The sequence below is a fragment of the Nylanderia fulva genome, unplaced genomic scaffold (genome assembly GCF_048542155.1).
Source record: "Nylanderia fulva isolate GAGA-0341 unplaced genomic scaffold, ASM4854215v1 Scaffold1, whole genome shotgun sequence".
NCBI classification, from domain to species: Eukaryota; Metazoa; Arthropoda; class Insecta; order Hymenoptera; family Formicidae; genus Nylanderia; species Nylanderia fulva.
This window is the reverse complement of record NW_028189192.1, coordinates 2,731,651-2,754,135: the sequence shown is the minus strand read 5'-3', so window position 1 is coordinate 2,754,135 and position 22,485 is coordinate 2,731,651. Positions and strand designations below refer to the sequence as shown.

General features: G+C 39.0%; 1 protein-coding gene across 11 annotated transcripts in view; it reads right to left on the bottom strand.

Annotated features, from left to right (window-relative positions):
* The window catches only part of heph (polypyrimidine tract-binding protein 1 heph), a 386,169-nt gene that overhangs the window by 35,550 nt on the left and 328,134 nt on the right, over positions 1 to 22,485 (bottom strand). For all 11 annotated transcript variants that reach the window (XM_085490344.1, XM_085490352.1, XM_085490358.1 and 8 more), the window contains one exon: positions 7,180 to 7,317. In XM_085490344.1, coding sequence (XP_085346470.1) covers positions 7,180 to 7,317 — 138 coding nt within the window. The remainder of the gene's footprint in view (positions 1 to 7,179; positions 7,318 to 22,485) is intronic.

Genomic DNA, 22,485 nt, shown 5'->3' with positions numbered 1-22,485 from the left:
GCCCGGCCGCGGGTGTCTCCGCGGTTTCTGTAACGCAATAACGCGCAATAGCAGAAACGCAATTCCCGCGTCGCGTCGCGGCGATCCGTCGTTATTCATTTAGATGTGACGGCTTCGGGAGGGTGAGAAAAGAGGGAGAGCCCGATGTCTGACGGCGAAAAGGTTCGAGAACTTATCCCTCTCGCTCGAGACGGCGCGGGAAATGGATAGGGATTTCTGCGAAACTTTCTTCTTCCCTCGCCGAGGAGAGATTTTTCCCCTTTCGGGAAATATGTTTCGTACCGCGCGCAATGCCGCCGCAATGATTGCGGTTCGGAAGTTGCGCAATTATAGTTACGCGCGAGATCAATTTTTCTCGGCCCCGACTCGCTTTCCTCGAGATTGTCGGAGCGAGGATGTTTATTGGAAGGTGTGTATGTGTGTATGTGAATCAATTGAATTTAAGAAATCGTATCTCTGTGACGAGTTTTATTTTAAATTAATAATGCGCGTAAGTTAGAAAAAATGTATTATATTTCCAGATTTTTTTAACAACAGCCCCACAATAAAAATGTAAAAAAAAATCTGATTTTCTTGAAAAAACTTACGACTATAAAAAAATCTTCGCAATTAATTGTTGATCGCCAGTGATAAAATTTTGACAAATAATAAGATGCAAAATTATGCTTGCCAAATTATGTATAAGGACCACAATGTGGGTCGAAACGTAGTGTGTAATTTATTTTCAATAAATGAATAGCCAGTTTTTGGTATCGAATTAAATTGCATCTTATTATTTGTTACGACTATAATTAATAATTGCATTTGTACATATGTAATCTGTATGCGAGAAAATTTCACGAGAGTCCTATAAAAAGGTTTTAGAGTGCATATTACTTGCACACGGTTGGCGCGATATATAAGCTGGGACTGTTAATGTCGGCTGCATTATTAATCGCTACAAATGCATCCTGACATGACTATACGGCCATGAGCAGGCTTTTAAAAACTGTATCATAGGCGTGTCCGCCATTAGCGGGATAACTTTTAATATCTTTGCGCCGCCAAGAAAGTATAACGACGCGCTATCGGGAAAACAATCGTCTTGTGGTAATTCCTTTTGCGCGTATACTCCTTACTTATCGCAGAAAAGAAATCCACAACGCTTTTTCTACAATCCCTGTTTACGTGAATAATGGGATCGAGCAAATTTCAGATAAACATCGCGCGAAACTTTGTCAATTACCTCGAATTTCCTCATCGTTTATCAACGTTTCGTAAAGAAGCGCTCTACACAGAAATTTATAATCTCGAAATGTGCAAAATAATTTTCACATTTATTTACCCCGGAATTATCAACTTTTATTTAAGATCATTTTTTCATCAAGAATATTATCGCACCTCATATGGGAGGCACAAACCTCTCAACCGGGTTGATTTCTTCCATAGCTTCATTTAAACGATCTCTACTGAGACTCTATTGTTAATTAAGTTATAGTTTCTTTCTGTATATTAAAGGGAAGTCCTTCTCGTGTACTAAGTAAATAAATAAATAATAATTTTTCTATTTGCTTTTGAGATTGATTTTCAAAGTTATGTAAAGTATACTTCTCTTACAAGTTGCAAGGTTAATATTAGCTAAAGTAATAAAAAAGAGACATATATACTTTCTTTACGTTCGGTTGAAAAAAAGTGGAAGAAAAAGCCTTAGACCTGTTCAATGTTAACAATTTTAATTGCACATTTCGAGGCATACACGCATAAAACACTCGAAGCTTGTTTGTACTCGAACGAACAACTGGAACGATCGAACCGAGACATTAGACGGTTGCCAACGGCCATTAATCATACAGTACGAGGAGGCAAGTGATTAATGTTTTCCTCTGTGTGCGCTAACTTCCAGCAGCCTCTCTCTCCTTCCCATCCCTCTTTCATCGCCCACTTTCACGCTCTCTCCCCGGTTTTCTTCGAGTCACCGTTCTTCGAGTTCCTTCGCCGTCGTCGTCGTCTCTCATCGAGATCACATCGCCAAACTACCATCGTCGAGTGATTAATTTACGATCCCCCTCGTCAGTTTTGCCATTTCGATTCTCGTCATCTCCCCTCGCGAAACATACAGGATAACTCCGATAATCCTCTAATAGCCACGGTTTTCAGTTCGAAAAATGTTACATGCGCGCAAACTTGTATAGAGAAAACATTTCACTGAATATGAAATTTAGATGAGAGAGAGAGACGCTCCATTTGTAAAATTCATCAGAGTAATTTTTATTATGTATACTCTAATAGTAATTTATATATAAAGCCTTGTTGATTTTTTAGTAGTAGGAAAAATTTATTTTGATGTATATCAAATTTGTCCTTTCAACGTCACGTTGATGTAAGATGAAAAAATTCTCGCCACAAAATATATATATGTATAAAATGTACTATTACGTGTTTTATATGTCTACACTTATCTTACATTTACATGTTAAAAAGAGATTTTTTCGCCCGTATATTAGAGAGAATAATATTAAAGAAGAAAACCTCACGCAGGTGTAATTTTTAAATAACCTTTATTAAATTACCGGAGATTCTAAGAAAAAGAATAAAATGAATGGAAAGTTGCATTTTGCGAAATCACCTTTCCTTCAGTGTCGTTGTTTCAGATCAACGCGGGCCTTAATAAGGGGAGACTTAGTTCTGCGTCCCAGGTGGCACAACCCGGGCCCCTAGTAACAATTTATCGTCGAGCTCGACAAAGTTCCCGAGCCATTTAATCGAGACATAAATGTTAAATGCTCGCCGTCTCTCTCTTTTTTTTTTTTTTTTTTTTACGTTCCGCGGAACGTTACGATTTTTTATACTCCTGAGCTTTGGTCCGCTCTCGGACACGGGGGTTTCGCAAATGGAAGTCTGGGGAAGGAATGCGCGATGCACTCGGAGGGTGCATTCCGTGCAACGTGATGGAAAAATACCGAGTAGAAATTATCACGGAGAAAACGACTCGATTCGCCATCGTTTTATGGCTCCATCGGCCATGTAATCGGATTTATAAGACGCCTCTATGTAATCTCTTTTCTTTCATTTCATATAAGAGAAGCGCAATTTTACTACGAAAATAAATTCTCCGTATCGACGATTGACTAGCAAAAATATTTTTATTTTTCACAAAAAAAAATATCAATATTTTATTCTAACAATATTTAATTCCTTTGGATATAAGAGATAATATATTACGCTGGTTAAATAACTCGACTGATCCTATTGTGTAAAACAATTTGTTGAAAGTTGCTATATATCTTAATTCAAGCTAACGTTGAGCTTTCGCGATCGGGAAAAACTTGACACAAAGGGAGCTCTAATTCTTTTTTTACAATCTTTCTCCTCGAGCTCACGGATCATTAAGAATTTTCCGGCGCAGGGACGCCGACTAATAGCATCGGCTGGATTACAAAGTTTTCGCCGGGAGTGGCGCACCTGAACACTTGCACCCCTTTCTCGCACAACCCTCTCGGGACGCAACCCTTCCTTCCCGCGAAGGAAAGTTTCTACCCCGCGAGGACGGACTTTTCGCGGCCTCGGCTCGGCTCGGGAGACCGTAAAGTTAAATATCGGGAGGAGAAAAGATGGGGTGGAAAAAATACCGCCGCCACGTAAATTGGCTTCGCCGCCGGAGGCTGTCGGTTAATCGCGTGAAGAGGTCGCGGCCGGAGCAACAGACAAACCGAGGAACAAATAAAGAACAAAGTTAAGATTCAATTCAACCGGAAGAAACAATCGAAGTTCCGGGACCGCGAGAACCGGGGGAAACCACGTTTTACAATTGTTTCAGCAAAGTCGAGAGAAATCCGGGGAGACGCAGGGATATTCTTTTTCTTTTCCTCGAAAGAGTGGCCTTCTCTCGGCTTAAGAAAGAAGTGAATAATAAAGTTGAGTCCTCTCGCAATATATGTGCTGTTTAAATATCTTGAAATATCTCAATCCCAATTGCGCACTCTTCGGAAATATAAAATGTAACTATACACATGCGCAATTTATTTATTTATGAAAGAACTAGCCACGAGAAATCTATTTAGTATATCGTAGTCGCTTCGAAAGCGGACACGGGATTTCAAGGCAATATACTTAATCCCTCTTGAGAAAGAAGCATTTGTCCGTTTTCCTCGAGAGAGCGACCTATCGGATTACACGCGCAGTAGAACAGGTCAATCTTTCGTCAGACTTCGGTGAAGCGCGCGCGTATATATGTTTCCGATCAATTTGTTCGCGTTAAAACTTTGAGAGACGTCGGTGACATTTCGTCAAGAACAGAAGCTATAATCAATCGTTGAATAATTCAGCTCGCAAGATTTAAATAAGACAATTTATACGATTGATTCGGCGTTAAAAATTTTTAACGACGAGACGTCGCCTAGAATTTTTTCTCGCTCTAGATATTGCAATCGAGAACGCGAATATATACGAATTTCTCCTCGATCGATGTCTTTTCGCATTCGACATTCTTACGTGAAACGGTTCTCATTCCCCGGCTATCTTTCGAGATAAATAAATGTCAGTTCGTACAACGGGATTTTCTTTACGACACAAATCATGTGATATATGCAGGGTGAATCTGAATAAGTGTAAACAATTTTGAAAGATGATTCTTTATCGAAAATTAAGGGGGCTTTCTTATAAATACTCTTATATTCCTCCCTTAGAAGTTAAAAATTAACTTTTTATTTTTTTTCAAATTTAAACGAAAAATATCCACCAAGTTTCATGTTTCTAATTTGTCTGAAATTTGAGAAAAAAATAAAAATTTCATTTTGAACTCCTCAGGGAGGGATATGCTTATATAAGAAACCCCTCTTAATTTTCGACAAAGAATCATCTAAAATCTTTCGTACTTATTTATATAATCTGTATATGTATAACATATATAGCATATCTCCGGGAACGGGTATTGAAGAATCTGTCCGACCACGACAGACCTCACGTGGGCTGGCTTCGACGCGAGTTAATCTTTCGAGCTGATTACAAGTCGCGGACACAAATCCAGTTCCACGGTAGCCGGAACCATCGTGTAAGCCTGCTTACGCAACCGAACACATATAACCGGCCAATCGTCGATTCGTAATCCGGGAATGTTTTCCGCCCGGTCCATTATCGGCTTAGCACGGCTCTGCCATCTCGTCGCCGATGCTCTCTTCGCTCCGACCTGATTCCGCACACGTTCGAGAAAAAACATAAAAAAAAACAAAAAAAAAAAGCGCCACCCTCTGTGTACCCGCGCGCATCCGGGTAAATCGATAGTGTTAAAGATAGTTTCCTCACACGCCACTCACATTTGCAATTCCTCCGGGACATTCGGAGAAAAGCAAAGAGCCTTTGTATCGAGATGGACTCGATGGTGCGGCGCAAATCCTATAGATATTTTCGCTATTTGAATAACTATGGTTTGCAAATTGCGTGTGTCTTTTTTCTCGATGGTTTTTTTAAGCAACCGGAAACGAGAGAAATCGATTATTCCGATGCGCTACGATTTGACATTCATCGAGCGTATATACTTTCATCAATTTAAATCTTTCGTTATATCGACGTTATATCATTAATATTATATAATAATTAGTGTGTGTAAGATGTAAGTGTGCAAACAAAATTAATAGAAAATTTTATTCGATATTGGATGTCATCTTTTTTATCAATACCCATGTAAGGGTGATGTTATTACTTTTTCGAGAACGCAAAGGCAACCTATTTTCACGTATTTATGAAAAAGGGGAAAAAGACATTATCATGTATGTATACCATCATGGAGAATATTATTCGAGAAATGTTATTGAGGATATTTAAAAATGTATGCCACTCAACTCGGATCGGAAGCACGGTTATCCTTTATTATGAATCCTTGGGGATAGACTCACCCTTCCTTAATGATGACCAATGATCTTTGTCCCTTTGTTTTCTTACCAAAAGAGAAACAGTGCGTATTAACACATCTTTTTTATGAAAACAAATTTTGTTTTCATGAACACGAAAATTCCGTGCAAAAATATATTGATCAAAATCGCCAATTACGATAAATTTAATTGTGTTTTTCTTTTAATTTTCGATTAAAAAGTATTACTTTTACAAATTGTAAAATTGAAGGTTCTCTATACAAAAATAAAAAACCTACATTAATTTTATTGTCAATCTGTAATATCGAAAACTCAATTATCTCTTCACGCTTTTTTCGTGCGCGCGTGTGAGTAACATTTACTGATTTTTAGTAAAAATTCGATTGTACATGAAAATTTCCATAAAATTTATTAACCTGACATTTAAAAATCGCTGCAATTTCCTGTATCAACCCTCGAGCGCATTTTCGATAACGAAGCGAAATGTCAATTCCGCCGCGAGTGCAATTAGCGTCTTACAAGTGTCGTGTAAAATGTATCGCGGCGATTCGCGATGGCCGCGCGAGGCAAAAGGAGATTATTCTATAACTTTAACAATCAATTATTTAGAATTCAGTTATCTCGGCGGAACGACCGGGCCGGTATATTCAATTTTAAAACTGCGCAAACAGTCGCCCGCAGTCGAGCGCGCTCGCAGACGACAAGCAAGCACTCAATATGTAAAACGCGATGTAACTTCCGGCCGCGGCCACAACTCTAGCGGATTAATCAAGCGGAATTCACGCCCGACTTGTAAACGTTGATCAAATATCCGCGAGCGAGTTAACGACCGCGGGATTGTCTGCGAAATTCAACTAATTCAACTCTGCGCGACATTTTTCGGCATCCCTCTCCCGTCGAAGTTAAATTACGTTAGAGAGCCCTTTCGGCATCCCCCGGAAATTAAGGGCATATACTTTCTCCACGTTTGTAACACGCGAACCCGTGGGGTTTGTGTATACGTGCGCAAAAATCTTTTTCACAAGTTCCTTTTTTCCTTCTTTATTTACGATGCAATAAGCCCCAGTTTTTAAATCTGATCGAGAGTAAAAAATTTTCCAAAAAATGTCGTAAGCACTCCGCCACGTGCGGAGAGAGTCATGAAAAATTTCCATTTCGCTCTCTTCCAACACTCTTTCTGCACACGTACATATTTGAATATGTATATAATTCATCGTCGCATTACACGCGATACTGCATTCAGTACTCGACCGCTTTCAATATAAAACTGAAAGAAATAATAAATGGGTCGGCCTGGCAATGTTGTGTACCGGGTGATCCGTTGCGTGCTTACCTGATAAAGTATGTCGAGGGTGATCGGATAAAGCATGTGCTCCACGATGACTCGAAGAACCGTGTTGGGTCCGCCCTGGGTATCGCCGGCGCTGGCTACCTGATTCTGGCCGGGAATCGCAACCTGGTTATTCGAATTCTGTAACAAAGAACGAAAACGGAAACGAAATTAAGCGCTTTGAACGAACGAATCGATCGCGTGTTCATACAATAAATGTGTCGCCCGATAAGTTTTACCCTGAAGATACAAATTGCTCAAGTTCCACAAACGCGTAAATTCCATTCCAAGTGAGGTAATCTTTGTCGAAAGTAGAGAAACTTAATTGGTTCCATTGTATTTTCAGGACCTCGCGTGTAAGCAGATCATTCAAGGTTTGCTTTTATAACGAGTGATTTATTTACTGGCAAAAGTAATGATAATCATTTTATATATATATAATAAATCGTTTGCAGTGTTTGCAAACTGAAAAGTATGTATTTTAAATAATAGTATATAATTTTATATTTTGTAATTTAAAAATTATAATATATTTATTTGTATAGAAAGTTGTTGTGTGCCTTTGAATAGTGAAATTCGACGATTTAAAGAATACATTATGAAAAACCTTACGACTTCGATGACACGATGCTTCTTCTTCACACGATAAGAAACAGATCATGAAAATTCTGTCTCGGCTTGTCTGCTGAGCGTGATGAAGCGGAATGGAAAATGATTTCTTTGAAGTGAGAGAGAGAGAGAGAGAGAGAGAAGCAGAAAAAGCGAGCGTAGGGAGAAAACAACAAAGAGAAATGCGGGCGGGCAAACGAAAATAGATGCAAGAGTATTAAAATCGGACGCATACTGAGCGTAAAAACGAGGAGACATTATACTTTGTAAGTGAGAGCCGTATAATGAACGATGGCGCTGCTGGGTTATTAAAAGAAGTCGTGTCTTTCCGAGTCTCTCACCCGAGTGAAACACCCGGTACGTTCGGTCCTAATATTGAACTGGAAGATTGCGGAAAAAAGAAGTTGTTCAGCAACAGGAATCACGCGACTTTTCTACAGCAATCGCTCGATAACCGCATATTTAAATAAAGTATATTTTATTTTAATTTTTAAAATTACTCATCTCTACTTTTATTTAACATTTAATCATTTTAATACTTAATTATATTCCTTGTTTTTTTTTTTTGAAAACAATTTGAATCAATATTCATGTATAGAAGCGCGAAACTTTGCTAAAGAAAATAAAACTTATTTTGCTGCGAATATTTTTTTCGGTAAATTTCGCAATTACTTTAAGAGCTGAATCATGTAAAAAACATGACAAAGCATTTCACGTTCGTTCCTCCTATCCTTCGCACGTGCGAAATGCGTCTGGCGTTACCGTCGCCGTTTTCATCAGCTGCCGCTGCCGGTAAAGCTGTCAAAGTGAACTTTAAGGAGTACGACGCGACGGGGCATTAGCATAAAATGCTAAAGAAACGCGCCACATTAGAATTTCGATGTAGATTAAAGCGCGGCGCCCGACGAGGCTCCTAAATCTGACTTCGTAAAAATAACTTCTCTTCCCCCGAGCATCCTAACGAAATTTCCACCGCGACGTCGACAGAGCAAATCGTCTTCGCTTCCTAGTATTCGCGCAGAAGTGCTGGGATAATTCGATTCTCCGGATGTAAATAAACGAGTTAATTTATTAATAGTTGTAGCAAATAAAGGCACATTTGCAAATAAATCCATTTAAAGACGATCAATTTTTACTGCATTAATGTACATCCAATAAATTATTATTATTATATAGCGGATACGAGAACATCAACTTTAACCGTGATCGAATTGAAGACGTAGAATTGTATCTCGATTATTTTGCTGCGCAGCGAGCGCAACGATTGTTATTAGCTTTTATCGAAAGCCATTTCAAACAAATTTCAAACGCGAGATTGCTGTAAAGAATACACATGGCTTCGATGCAGGTAGCACTTTTCACGAAGCGGTATACAACATCTTTAATAGAGACATTCGATAAAAGCAATTCGGAATAACCGATAAACAAGCAGAAGACAAATATAGACTCGCAAAGCGAGGTTTCAAGAAGGAAAACGCAATCGCGGATATAAGCTATACTTAGAAGATGTTGTATTTAACCGCGCAATGTTTCGACCTGAAGAAGTACGACACGCTGAGAAGGGATATAAAAGCGAGATATAAAACCAAGCTACAAAACACGAATACAGTTCTGCAGCGACGAATGATAATCGCAACAATTCGGAAGAAATAACTCGAGCATTTTTCTTCTAAACGCGAGAGCTTATTTTGATTCTGTGTTTGATCATGTTTTTATATTGTATATGTTCAACAGATAGAAATATTTCAGAAAACATATTGAAAATCAATTTGTACTTTGTAGTTTTCAGGATACCTACTTTTAAAATTATTTAAGAGCAAGATAAAATTCATTTTCAATATTTATAATTAATAAAGTATTTAAGTATCACTTTAAAAATTACAAATAAAAAAAACCCTTTCAATTCTCAGATATCTTTCACATTTAAATTCTTTTAAAAAAGGAACGCTAATTATGAATTAATTATGAATGCTACAAATGTATTTTACCTCGGTCTCATTTTTCAACTAATATTCTTAACTATCGTTTTGCTTCTATTTTTGATAAAACGCGAGCTTTCATGCATAATTCGGTAGCATTTCGTTCCGCCGTACGTATATATATATTCGTTTAATTGCTACGTAAAGTAGATCGGGACATCGTCGCGAACCATCGGCGGAAACTACCGTCGACCGTATCTACTAATAATTTTACGAGCGATTTTATCGAAGTTCGCATCGTACGTTCGCGGTTTAGTCGAGTTTCCGCACGGATTCGAAGCGGTTTCCGGAGTTGACGAGGTCTAAACCTAAAATATTGCAGTTTCCAACTGTAAATGCGCTGCAAAATGATTTGCAGAAAAAAAAGGAAGATACATATATCGGAATTAATAATTGGAATAAAAATCGAATCAATCGACACAGAGACCAAAAGTTTATTAAAAGATGGTTTAAATAATCTCGAACGCGAAGGTAATTAAAATGAGTAAAGAGAGAGAGAGAGAGAGAGAGAGAGAGAGTCGTCCGAATTTCGCGCTTGTATAAATAATTCGCAGTAAATATATATGAACGAGTCGACTTCTCACTGTCGGAATTATTTTAACAGAAACTAGAAGCATAAAATGAAATGGCTCGGCAATCCATTTACATCGGATCGTTGTGACGTCTCTTCAGGACGAATAATATTCGAAAGACCGTCGCGCTTTCTTAAAAGGGGAAAAGGATTAATTTCAACATCGGATGAAAAAAGGGGGAAAGGAAGAGACGAAAGTTTTCCAAAGCCGTTAATTAATTAGCCTGACAAACGTTAACCGACGGCTGCCCATCCCATCGAATCCGCCGTAAAGGTGGCGTGTGACCGGCCTGTTTTATCCGAAAATTAATCCAAAAAGTTGCTCCTCAACCCTCCTTTCTATCGCATTCTCCTATCTTCGTTTCCCGCCTTTTTTTCTCCCGCGATGCCGATTCCACCCTTCAATTAGCGGCCCATAAATTCCTATGCGTGCGAAACATAAATTCGTTCCTCGCTCTCTTCCTCCAATTTTTCTCCCTTTTTCTCCCAAATAATTCTCGAGATCGCCTTCTTCTCCCGATGCAATCCTTTTTATCGGAACCATGCGTCTTCCGCGATATATCGGGAGATTCCTGGGAATCTCATCAAAGCCTCCGCGAAACCTAATTTTCATTCGTCGCTTATCAGGAAGCAAAAATAAAACGCTGAAGATGTAAAAGCGAACGAGCGAAAGTCGGAAAGTCGAGATCTATCCGGTACATCGTTCAGCGAATGAATTGCGCGCGTTAACTAATTATATATGCCAGGGAATAATATTTCGTCTCTTTCTCGCAATAAACAACGTCGCGGATTGGAGATAAATCTCTCGACTCTTATTCGCAAAGATTTAATGTTATTTTCCACGTTATATTCCGTCGCTCATCGACGTCGCTCCCGAGAATGCAGCATAAATTAATAACGAAGTTACAGTCGTCACATCATCTTATTTTAGCTGCGAATTATCTGAACGACCGAGTCGCGTGCATTTATATCGAAATGAGCAACCGTATGTACGTTCCTAAATATTTACTTATGTATATACATTATATATGTATGACGTGTATATTAATCAGTTCTCCTAATTAAAATTACAATATTACGGTCATATTAGAATTGTAGCGCACTGACTGAGTCGCGTGTTAATTTTAAATTTCCATCATTCTTGCGGAAAATTAATTATATTTCGCAGTATTCGCGTTATATAAATAAGATATATATAAATTAGAGATTTATGCGAATTGAATTACGCGCAACAGTTATGGATGCAAATGAATGTATATTAAATGAATAAAATAATATTTTACTGACAACTGCCAACGTAACTTATGTACACTCTTTCTCTCTATATTTTTCAATAAAATTAGCTTTTGTTTAACGAAACGTCATTGTAACGAAGAAGGATAGACATTTTCGTTCCAGTACCGAAGATTTCGATGGAGAGACGAAAGGATCTGCTCTTTCCCCGCCGCTTAGAGGGACTTAATTAACTGAATGTCGATAATAAAGTCACCATCTGCGAGCGGCCTGGAAGAGGCTCGATTAAAGCCGTCCTTTAAGCCGCCAAAGAAAGATCTTTAGAGAAGAGACCGAGAGAGGGAAAGTTTTCCAACCCGAAAACTACCGTTCTCGTTTGAAACTCCCACCGTGAAATAATAATCCTAATTATTGTTATCGTAACTCGTACAATAGAAACCCGAAGAGAAGTAACGGGTGGCTGCCTTCATCTTAACACAGGCTCGATAATATACAGGGTGTCTCAACTGTTGCGCGTTTTCAGCTCGTACAATTTTCGAATTATATAAATGATAAGATTTTAAAAAATTCATTGTTGTTTTGCATTTTTATATTTATTATAGATAGATGTACTTAAATGAGAAAAAATGTAAAGTAATAAATTTTATTTAATCATCGTAGTGATTATTTTTTTTTATTGTTCTTATTCCTTTTTTTCAAAATTTATACCCATTTTTCAATAAATATAATTAAAAATGAACTATTAAAATGAATTATTTAAATTGTTTCGTTTAAATAAAATATTATTTGAAAATGTATTTTCCGCAAGAATAATAAATGAAAAAAAAAAACAGAACATATTTAGTTGAAATAATATACGATAATTTATAAAAATAACTATAATTTTTCATAAAACGTGAAACAAAAACGAATTTAAGAAATATAAAAAAAATTAGTAGAATTTAAATTCATAAAAATATGTAATATTGAACTAATTTATACTCTCTATATTCATAAAAGAAATAATGTTAATCAGTTATTTAAAATCTCTATGTGACGAGAAATACAACATATTTGAAACATTAATTTCTGTGATTTATAAAACCAACTAAATATTTCAAATGGGATTTTAATGAACATATAAAAAAAGGATGAAAAGTAATTGGAAGTATTTTAATTTTTCATTCCGCGTATCATTTCCTCCCATTTTTTCTCCTCCTTCATCAATAATAATTATTATTTATTATAATCGGACGAGGAGGAAGATTTTGTCGCTTTTTCACGCGAACGGTTTCGCTCATATCTTATTCTCGCGTAGCTGCCGGCTACTTAAAGCAGTCTAACAAATGATGAAGCGAGCATCGCTCCAGAATGTTGCGATCCTCAACGCGGGCATTCCGCTGCTGCAAGATTGCTGTGGCAGTCCGGGATCGTTACCGCGACTATGCACTTGCCCCGAAGCCGCTTTCAAGAGGTGAAATAACTACTCCTAGGGGTAGTTTCTATCCCCCTTTGATAGCACGGCCTCGGAACTAACGGTGAGTGCCGAGACTGAGAACATTACCATAACCTTCCATTACGTTGCCGCTGCTGATCCTCCAACCCACATCCCTCCTTCTCTCTTTCTCTTTCATCCTCCAGTGTTCAACATTTTTCTCTCTAGCAAATCGCGATCGACTATCTCTCTGCATCCGACTTCGGTGCAGGTAATCCGATAAGATCCGACGAAGCTATTTTTTTTTTCGAGACCGATCGTATCCCGGGGCCCTGCACCGGAAGCTACGGCCGATCAAAGCTTCATCTTCAGAAAGCATCAGCGCCGCGAAAAACCGCGAGAGCGTTAAAGTTTTACACGCTATCTCTCGCGAAGGTCTGAAGCTGTTCCTCAGGATCTCTTTCTCTCTCTCCTCCTTTTCTTCTCGTGGTCTATCGGGAAATTTACGAGCCGTTCTCTCCGTGCGGTATAATAAGCCAATCTGTTCGCGCGAACGTGTCACGATCTGTATAAATCTTTTTGCCGGAATCTCTCTCTCTTGAGTCTCTCCCTCGAGATTGAGATTTTTCGGTTTCGCGATTTCGAAAGTTTGAGACTCGCCTTTGGATTTTTCAGGACCTACACGTGGCTGTCAAGTTATTTCTGTCGTCGCGTAAAGGTTTTCTCTCGCGACGAGAGTTTCAGCCGTCCTTCGAACTAAAGTATTATTTTTTTTAAACTTTGATCGAGGGACGTCACGTCGGATAAAAACGGATGATAAACAACAATACCACTCGGCAGTTCTCACGATAAAAATGATTGGTAGGTCACGTTAAAAAGATGGCACTTTCGACTCTGAAAAGATTTACGATTAATGACTGCGGAATGGCTACTGTCTTTTTCACGTCGTCTCCCGCTTTTCAAAAGACTCGAAGTATATTGTCGAAGCGAGTTATTTGATCGGCGATACATCCTGTTCGTTTTAATCGCATTGAATTTGAGTAACGACGCTCTTGGCTCAAGTTATATTGAAAAGAGGACGGCGGTCCACGAGGATGATTAATACCGTTTTATTCCGGCTATTGTTATATTTTTTTTTCGCGTCCCCACTTAATTGCGTTCGAATCGCGACTCTAAATAAATTACATTCGCCCGGGAATTATTTGTTTCGAATGAGAATCGCAATGATGGAATTTCGAGAATACCTGTCTTCTTCTTATTGTCGAATCGTTCGAGAAAATAATAGTCTGAGGAAACAAGAGATGCTTTCATGGATCGCGATATAGCCAACAATTTGAAAATCTGAATTTCGTGACGCAAAATTTTTTAAAATATTCGACGCTTGATTATCTCTTATAATTATTACCGAGTCCTTCGTATATCAATTAGGGAGAGAGAGAAAGACCGAGAGTTCCTTTATCCTCGCGCGATTTAATTCCTCGAGAAACAAATAGCAAGGATTAAACACAAATATATCTCTCCTCTATGATCTCTAATTAATATCACCCCGACCGGATTACTCTACGACGCGCTGTTTAACTTCATTCCGAGGGAATGCGAAACGACCCTTTTCGCGGCATAACGTGCACTCGTAGGCGAAACGAAGGAATTAAGAATTAATGCACGCTCGGGGAGCGAGTGGATTGCCGGATAGAAGCCGCACGAATTGCCGAGAAACGTCTTGCGATTTCTTGGCGAAACGAGAGAGGATAACACACCGGAATACGGCTATCCGCAGAATATTCCGCCAGCGCAACAGAGAGAGAGAGAGAGAGAGACATGGTTAAAAAACGAGAAGCGGCGCGATAAGAAAACTGCGCTGGAAGTGCTGCACGCTCGTTACACGAGCGGAGCAAAAATTTTTCCTGAATAATTCATCGGCCGACGGTGATGGAATTTCCGCCGTATACATGTGCGGAGATGCGGAACCTGATGTGTATATATCACCGCTAATGGACAGTGAAAGGCGTCAAGTAAAAAGTAATCGGACCGACTTCATCAACGACGGTCATCGCGATTCAAATTGAGTGACCAAAAGGAAGAGAGAAGAGATTTAGTTATACAGGTTGCAGCTTCCGAGAGAGAAATTATTTCGGCTTATCTTGGATTATAATTTTTCTTGTTAATCTTGTATTTTTACTTAAATTTATTCCATTCGAGAGACTTGTCACGTAAAAAAAAGGTAAATAGGGAAAATTATATATGCAAATCGCGTTTATATAATAGGTGTTCTTTTTTTCGAGACAAGCGCTTTGATTTTCATTAAATCAAGGGGAAAAATTCGACAGTCCCAATATATGCGATTCCGTCAAATTAAATTCCTCCCTTCATGTTCGCGACTCGATCTCGGTCCCGATATACATCCAATCGCCGTTAACGTCGCGCGTTGTTACGCGCTTAGTTTTCGACCGGGAGAGAAAATTTGTTGGCTCGCGCGCTCGCGATGATACGACCATCGATTTCAATCACGCGCAACCCTGACACCGTTTTCACCCCCTCCCCGGTTCGAGCTAACACATTCCATTATACGTGCGTCGAGTTTTTCGACCCCGGTCTCTCTTTTTCGCGATTTTCCTTTTTCCACCTTTCTTCTCGTCTTCTCTCTTTCGTCTTTTTTTTTTTTTCAATGCTCGTACATACACCTCGCGAACGAGGGATAAAGAACGCGCGTTCATTGGACGACATTACGAGCGGGATTCGCTGCTGTCAAAATGATGGAGTGGCCCACCCAGCCAGACGGACTCTTCTGCAGTCAGAATAATCAGTCTTCCCGGGTTGTAGCATCACCCCTTTTTCACTCTGTCGCGCCTCCTCTGTTTCTCTCATTTTCCCGGAGTCACCCCTAGTGTCATACGCGGATCCAAGAATTGTCGAGAGCTATCTCGCTCGTAATATCGAACAAAATCAAAATCGAGCATCGAGCGTAGCGCTTGGTTTGTTCGGAGAAAGAGAGTTCGTGAATTCTGAACAAAAATCGAGAATGCTTTTTCTTTTAATTTCCCTCCTTCGCGATAGCATTTCTCTTATATCCTCCCCCTTCAAACTTTCATCACTGCATTTACATTTTTATGTAGTAATTCGATATAATATATCCATTACGTACACATTTCCTAGGAAATTGCTCGCAGAAATACTATCGTATTCACCCCTACACGCGATACTCTTTTCTAAAACAACCCCATAAAAGAGAAGATAATTTGCACCTGAAAAATTCACGCCAATGTCAAATTTCTGAAGCTGAAGAGTCGAGCACTCCTACCCTTGCGTTCCCAAGATGCTCCTACTTTTTCACATTTGTCCCTATGTGCGTCCACAGGGGTGCGTTTTCATGTCAAGGAAAAAAGGAACGAATCGCCTATCTATTTTTCCTCTTGTATTGGCAAAAGTGCCAACAGAGTGTGCAGCCTCGCGATACAAAGTCGTCGATAGCGATATCGAGGAAGGATATATATATACAAAGACTCCGGAAGAAGGGGATGAACCGGTCTTGAGAGAGGGCGGCGACCTTTCAGATTTGTGTTGCGGGAAAAGTATTCGATTTTTCTCGCCGGCAAAGGGAGACTCTCTTTCTGTTTCGCGGCGAGATGGTGAAATATGACGGGAAAAACCAGGGTCGAATGTGCGGAAAATGATGGATTAGGTGGCGTTGCGCTTTACGCTTTTTGACACGCCTGGAAAGAAGGATGAGAGAATTTTCTCCTCTCGCGATTTGTCGCGATCTGCATCCAGCTGCTCTATAATAAAGGTTTACGACGATCGGAATATCATGCAACGCCCGTTGCATCGTGCACAGCTAATTATCGCGTCCACATGCTAATACCGATCATTATCTCCGACGCGACGATTGCAATAACGTCCTAAATCAACAATTACGATTATCCTGTTTCATCTATGTTGCTGCCCGCACGATTAATATTAATATTCTATCGTCGAATCAAATTATTGCATTATGCATTACGCGGTTGTGTGTTACACACACAGTGACGTCAGAGACGAGAGAGAAGTAATAGGTCACTTTTTCTTCCTCCGTTACATACATACGTTGAAATAAACGAGTTTTGCCCGCATGCCATCGGGGGGTCTCGCGATATAAAGTGTACTCGTAAAATGTGCCCCGACCAACTCCGGAATATCGTGAATTAATAAATAGACGCGAAAGTTAATCAACCGCGTCCCGCGCTCGCAAAGTTTACTTTTGTCGAAAAATGTTACCGGGTTAAATTACACGGCTGTTTAGATTAAATTACAAAGTCCACTCTATTGAATTGCCGCGTGTCGGAAAGTTTTTCCGCACGCAGGTGAAAAGCTCATCTATTTTCGACCGCTATATCCCGTGAAAAAAATTACACACAATTTCTCGTCTCTGACGTGATAATGCAATACAGTTGCAGTGACTTGATCCGGGAGATAAAACACAGCAGTATCCCTGAATCTAATTTGCTCGGACGATTTTTTTTTAGAATAAAAAAAAAAGAGACGAAATAAAAAATTGCCGCCGCTTGCACCGTCAAATCGTTGGATCGATCAATTTTATTCTCCTTATATAGCGATTATTAGTAGTACGCATATGCCCCCTTCCTGAATCGGTAAAAAAAAATTAAGCATTTGCTCTCAATTCGAACAAACACTAAAATTCAGTAAATAAATTAAAAAAAAAATGAATCGTACCCCCTTCTGGAAAAAATCCTGCGTCCATGAGTAGTAGTACAAAGTTTACACGTACACCTCAAGCAGGCGTTGAACATATAGAGATAAAGATGTCAGTAATGTCGCGAGATATCTGCGAAAATTCCGTTCGTCCCCGCGAGATAGACATTCTCGGCCGGGCCGAAATTTCGCCCGAGGAGAAGAGAGATCGTAAACGACATTTTCTCTCGACGATAAAGCTCGCTCGTGCGAGAGAGAGAGAGAGCGAGGATGCTTCTCTCTCAGAGGACCTCAGCCTCTGTAACGCAACGGGTCTTCATGGCTTGCATATTTCAGAGCTCGATGCAGTGAATGTAGGTCTAACAATGGCACATTGTTATTCGGACCTGTCGCGGCTGCCAGCCAAAGTGGAGCAGGGTGAACGAGGGGGGAAAAGAGCGGGGGTTGAAAGGGATGGGTCGAGCTACCGGTCACGGGAATATAGAGGATAGGCAGAGATAGAGAGAGAGAGAGAAAGCTCGAAGGATGGCTACGCGGGCAAGATGGCGTAATATTTTTAATGGAGGGTGTCTCGGGTGATCTACGGCGCGCCGCATTGTTTCTGTGAGACGCCCCATGTACATTGTATCTCCCTCGTTTTTCCCAACCCTCTTTTCTCACCTGCCTCCTTTCGTCCACCTTACCCCTTCTTTTTACTGTCGCTCGTGGTCGGCATCCCGAAAAATCCCGGGGAAAAATTGTATCCACATAATCGATCGAGTTTAAAATATATACGTATATCGATATTAATCCTCAGTTACCACTCATGGGTTAGAGTAACCCAGAGTCTTCTTTTGTTTATATTTCTAGATCTAATGAAGCTATTTTGAAGTATTTTCTTTTTCAATCGATACGCCAGATAGTAAGAAAAAAGAATATATCGGTATCAATGTCACCAGATTTCTACGACTCGAGATATTTGAGAAAAAATGAAAAGTGATCTTCTAAAATTTCGAAAAAATCATTTTTGATATATGGGTTAAATATAATATCGATACATAATCGATTTTCAATATAATTACATATTTCTATATTAATTTTATTTTTATTTAAAATAAGTTAAATGTTCGTATTGCGCCTAGATACAGGTAGTTTCGGTCACTAATCGTTACATCACCAAACATTATAATCATTTTTGTTCTAAAGATAAGATAAAAATAGCAGAGAATCGCGTGACACAGATTATAAAAAAAACACATACGTCTCAATTTTTTAAGCACAGGCATAAAATGTTGATGTTCATAGGTTTCCGCAAAAATCGCGATAAGTTGCGCGCATAAGAAAAATGATTCCTATAAAAGAGCAGAATGGCGATACAAAAGAGAAACCTACAGCGCGGATCCAACAATCGCGACGGCGAGTTTGTGTATCGCACAATTGCAAATTACGCCACTCCACCTCGCGCGTTACGTATAGTATATACGGCTCCAGTAGCGAGGGAAAAAAGAAAAGAGGAGATCCATTGCCAGAGTTTCCCTCCGGACGCGGCAAGATTATATATATACGCGCGATCACTTTTCCGGCCTTAACGCCCGCTTTTATGTTGCTCGCAATTACCCCGCTGGAAGGCATTAGCCCGTAAACAATGGCCGCGCGGCGAACAGATTAATAATCCTTGTCAGGATTAAGCCGGTACGTATTATTTAAGTCTTTAATTGAACGTGTTGGGCGCCATTTTAATGGCCCAATCATCAAGTATTGTCAACGATGAATTACAAATTCTTCATCTAATATTATCAAATTATCGCGAGTGCGATCCTCCACATCAATTCTTCATCCTATATTATTCGTACTACCCTGAACTAACTTTTTCATGCAACCCTCCCCATATGTCCTTTATACGTGTACGTACATCCGCGCTGGTGTATTTCCTTGCATTTTTATCGTCCCGCGTGCTGCAAATCGAATATTCAGTTTTACTTTTTCCACCCTTGGAGCTCTCTGTTTTTTTCCCCTAGTTTGTCAACTGCATTACTTTGCATCCTGACTACATATTGCTTTTCCAGCTCAGAAATCGCCATCTCCATTCCACCCGCGTTCCTTCTCGCTCTTTCTCTTTCTCTCTCTCTTTTTCCCCGGTTCGATAACATCCACTACGTGCGGCGGAAGTGTACCGACGATAACCTTGTGCCCGACGAATAAAAAGCAACGACATCCGGGGGCTTCAGCCAAACGCGTCGCTTAGCGGACACGTTTACTCCGCGGTAACGCTGATTTATTCATGATCGCCACGTTTATCGTGCACCGCCGGTAAACCGTCGGCGAAAAATGTTAATGTTGACACGGGATTAATCGCGAAAAATTCATGTACGCGGTGCGCTTTTCTTCTCTCTTGTTTTTACACACACACACACACGTGGGATAAAAATTCGAAATTAACCATAGTGTGAAAATTTATTTTCTTCGGGCGAACGTTCATGTATTTCCAAACAAATTTCGAAGCCGTATTAAAATCATCATATAATACACCGCGTCATATGCATACATATATATATATATATATATAAATAAATAAAATAGAATTAATTTTTTATATATAAAGGATGTATCAGCTATATTAATTAATACGATATATTATACATATAATGTACCTAATGCAATTAATGTTATATATACGCGCGTAGGGTTTACCAAAATCCGGATCTACAGCCCTGATCTCCCGCGTTTTCTTTTCTCTCCTTTTACCGGCGGAAAGTTTTCCAAGAGAACGGGAAAAAAAAAAAAAGTCGCGCACACCTCGCCGGCGGTGTAAAGCAGAATTATGTCGTGCCGTTATATAGCGCGGGACACGAGGTTGCCTTTTACACGGGAGGCTTCCTGCCGGGTGGCGAGTTTTAGTTAGAAAGCAAGCGAGCGAGCGATTACTAAAGGCTACCGAAAGTTTTCCTCGTCGGAAAAACCATTAGCCGGGGCGCCTTCCCTTTCGCGCATAGACAGGGCGACACACTTCTGTTGTCGCCTTTGTTACGACCACGCCGAGCGGAATCTGTTTTAAAGTATTAGGGAACCTGGAGTATCCTCCCTTTCATTCCTTCCTGCTACGTATATATATATATATATTTCTTTTCTAACCGCAGAGGTGATAACAATTTTTCGCGCACGTGGCCTATCGCGACAAACTTTTCCAGGGATTTTTACGCCGCGGTCGACGAAGACGGAAAAACTTGGGGAAGGCATTTTTTTTTTTTTTTTTTTTTTTTTTTTTTTTTTTTTTTACAGCTTTTGGTTGTTCGTTATTGCGTGTCAAAAAATATACACGCGCGAATTATTTTTACTACTCTGAAAAATTAAATCTGTCTAAACACTAAAAACATATCCGTAATAAGCGGATGTGCGTATATTAATTTTTTTATAAACCGGCTTTTTTCTTCTACGGAATATTTTGTTGATTTTTCAAAAGTGAGGTAAATCTCAAAAGAAGGATTGAATCTTTTTTGTGATTTTATTTAAAAAAGTTAATTAACTCTAGGATGTTTATAATAGAACAAAGAGTAATATTTAATGTCATATTTCATAGAAGAATTTTTTTCGAGTCGTAAATATTTCAGAAATTAATTTGCATTCGAAAGTTCCGCGATTTTACAGACATATTTGATAATAACATGTAAAAATGCGGAATAAACACCAATTAGCGTGGAGATAAAGTTACAATATAAAATATAAATCTGCATGTTGCGCAGCTTGTTCTAATTAAAAACTTCCGAACGCTTTTTCCATGTGTATCCCTGGAGAACTGGCATCGCGTATCGTATAAATTCAAATAACAATATCAAATTAAACGATGCATATCGTAAATAAATGTAATAAGCTATATATGTAAAAAGAGTCACGCACTGATCCAATAAAAATTCATCAAATTTTCTTGTTCTATAAAAACAAGTCTTTTTTTTTTTTGCCATTCACGCAACTCGCCTTTCACAATTACTCTCTTCTCTCTTCTACTTATAAATAGAATATATGTATACATATAACACGGAATTACGGTAGCCGTATCAACATATATTTGTGCATGTGTCCAAATTAAATTCTGTAGGTATCCCGAGCACAAAAGCGAAATCATTTGAACGAGAACGGTAATGAAAACCATGTGAAAGCGGAAATATCACAGTCGGAAATGTCTAAATTAATCCAAATTAACCAAATAAGGAAGAACCGCGGAGAAGGAGAGGATGACAGCGGGAAACCACGTAAAAATATCTTTTAATTCCGAGCACGGGTTTCCGGATTGCGGCAGAAAACTCTTCGCGAACTCGAGGAAAGTGCATTCTGCGAGAAAGAAAGTTAAAAGGGACGAAACCAATGATATGCTATTAAAAAATTTTGCGATTGCGTCACGAACTCAGATCGATTTGGATATATACACAAGTATAAAATAAATTATATATCCGAATAAAACTTGCAACGTTTATGTACACAGCTCGCATTGAGAGCTGCCGTTTTATGTTTGAAAAATTATATAAACTCTGTTGTGTGTGTGCAAACATATCGAGCGATGTAATATAAAATTTACGTATATATTTTATTATTAAAACGTATTTTCAATTTTGTCGTAACTTCGATATCCGTTATTAAAATGTATATCAATATTATTTTAATCAGGATATTATAATGCATATATTATAATTATAATATATATATATAATACATATCCGCGTAATTAAAAGCGTCTACTTGGCGGGATTTTACCTCTACGAGATTTAGTCTGACTTTTAATTAGATCCGCCTTGATAATAATCCATTTTTGGGCCGCTATATACATTGCGCATCTCTTCCCTCGT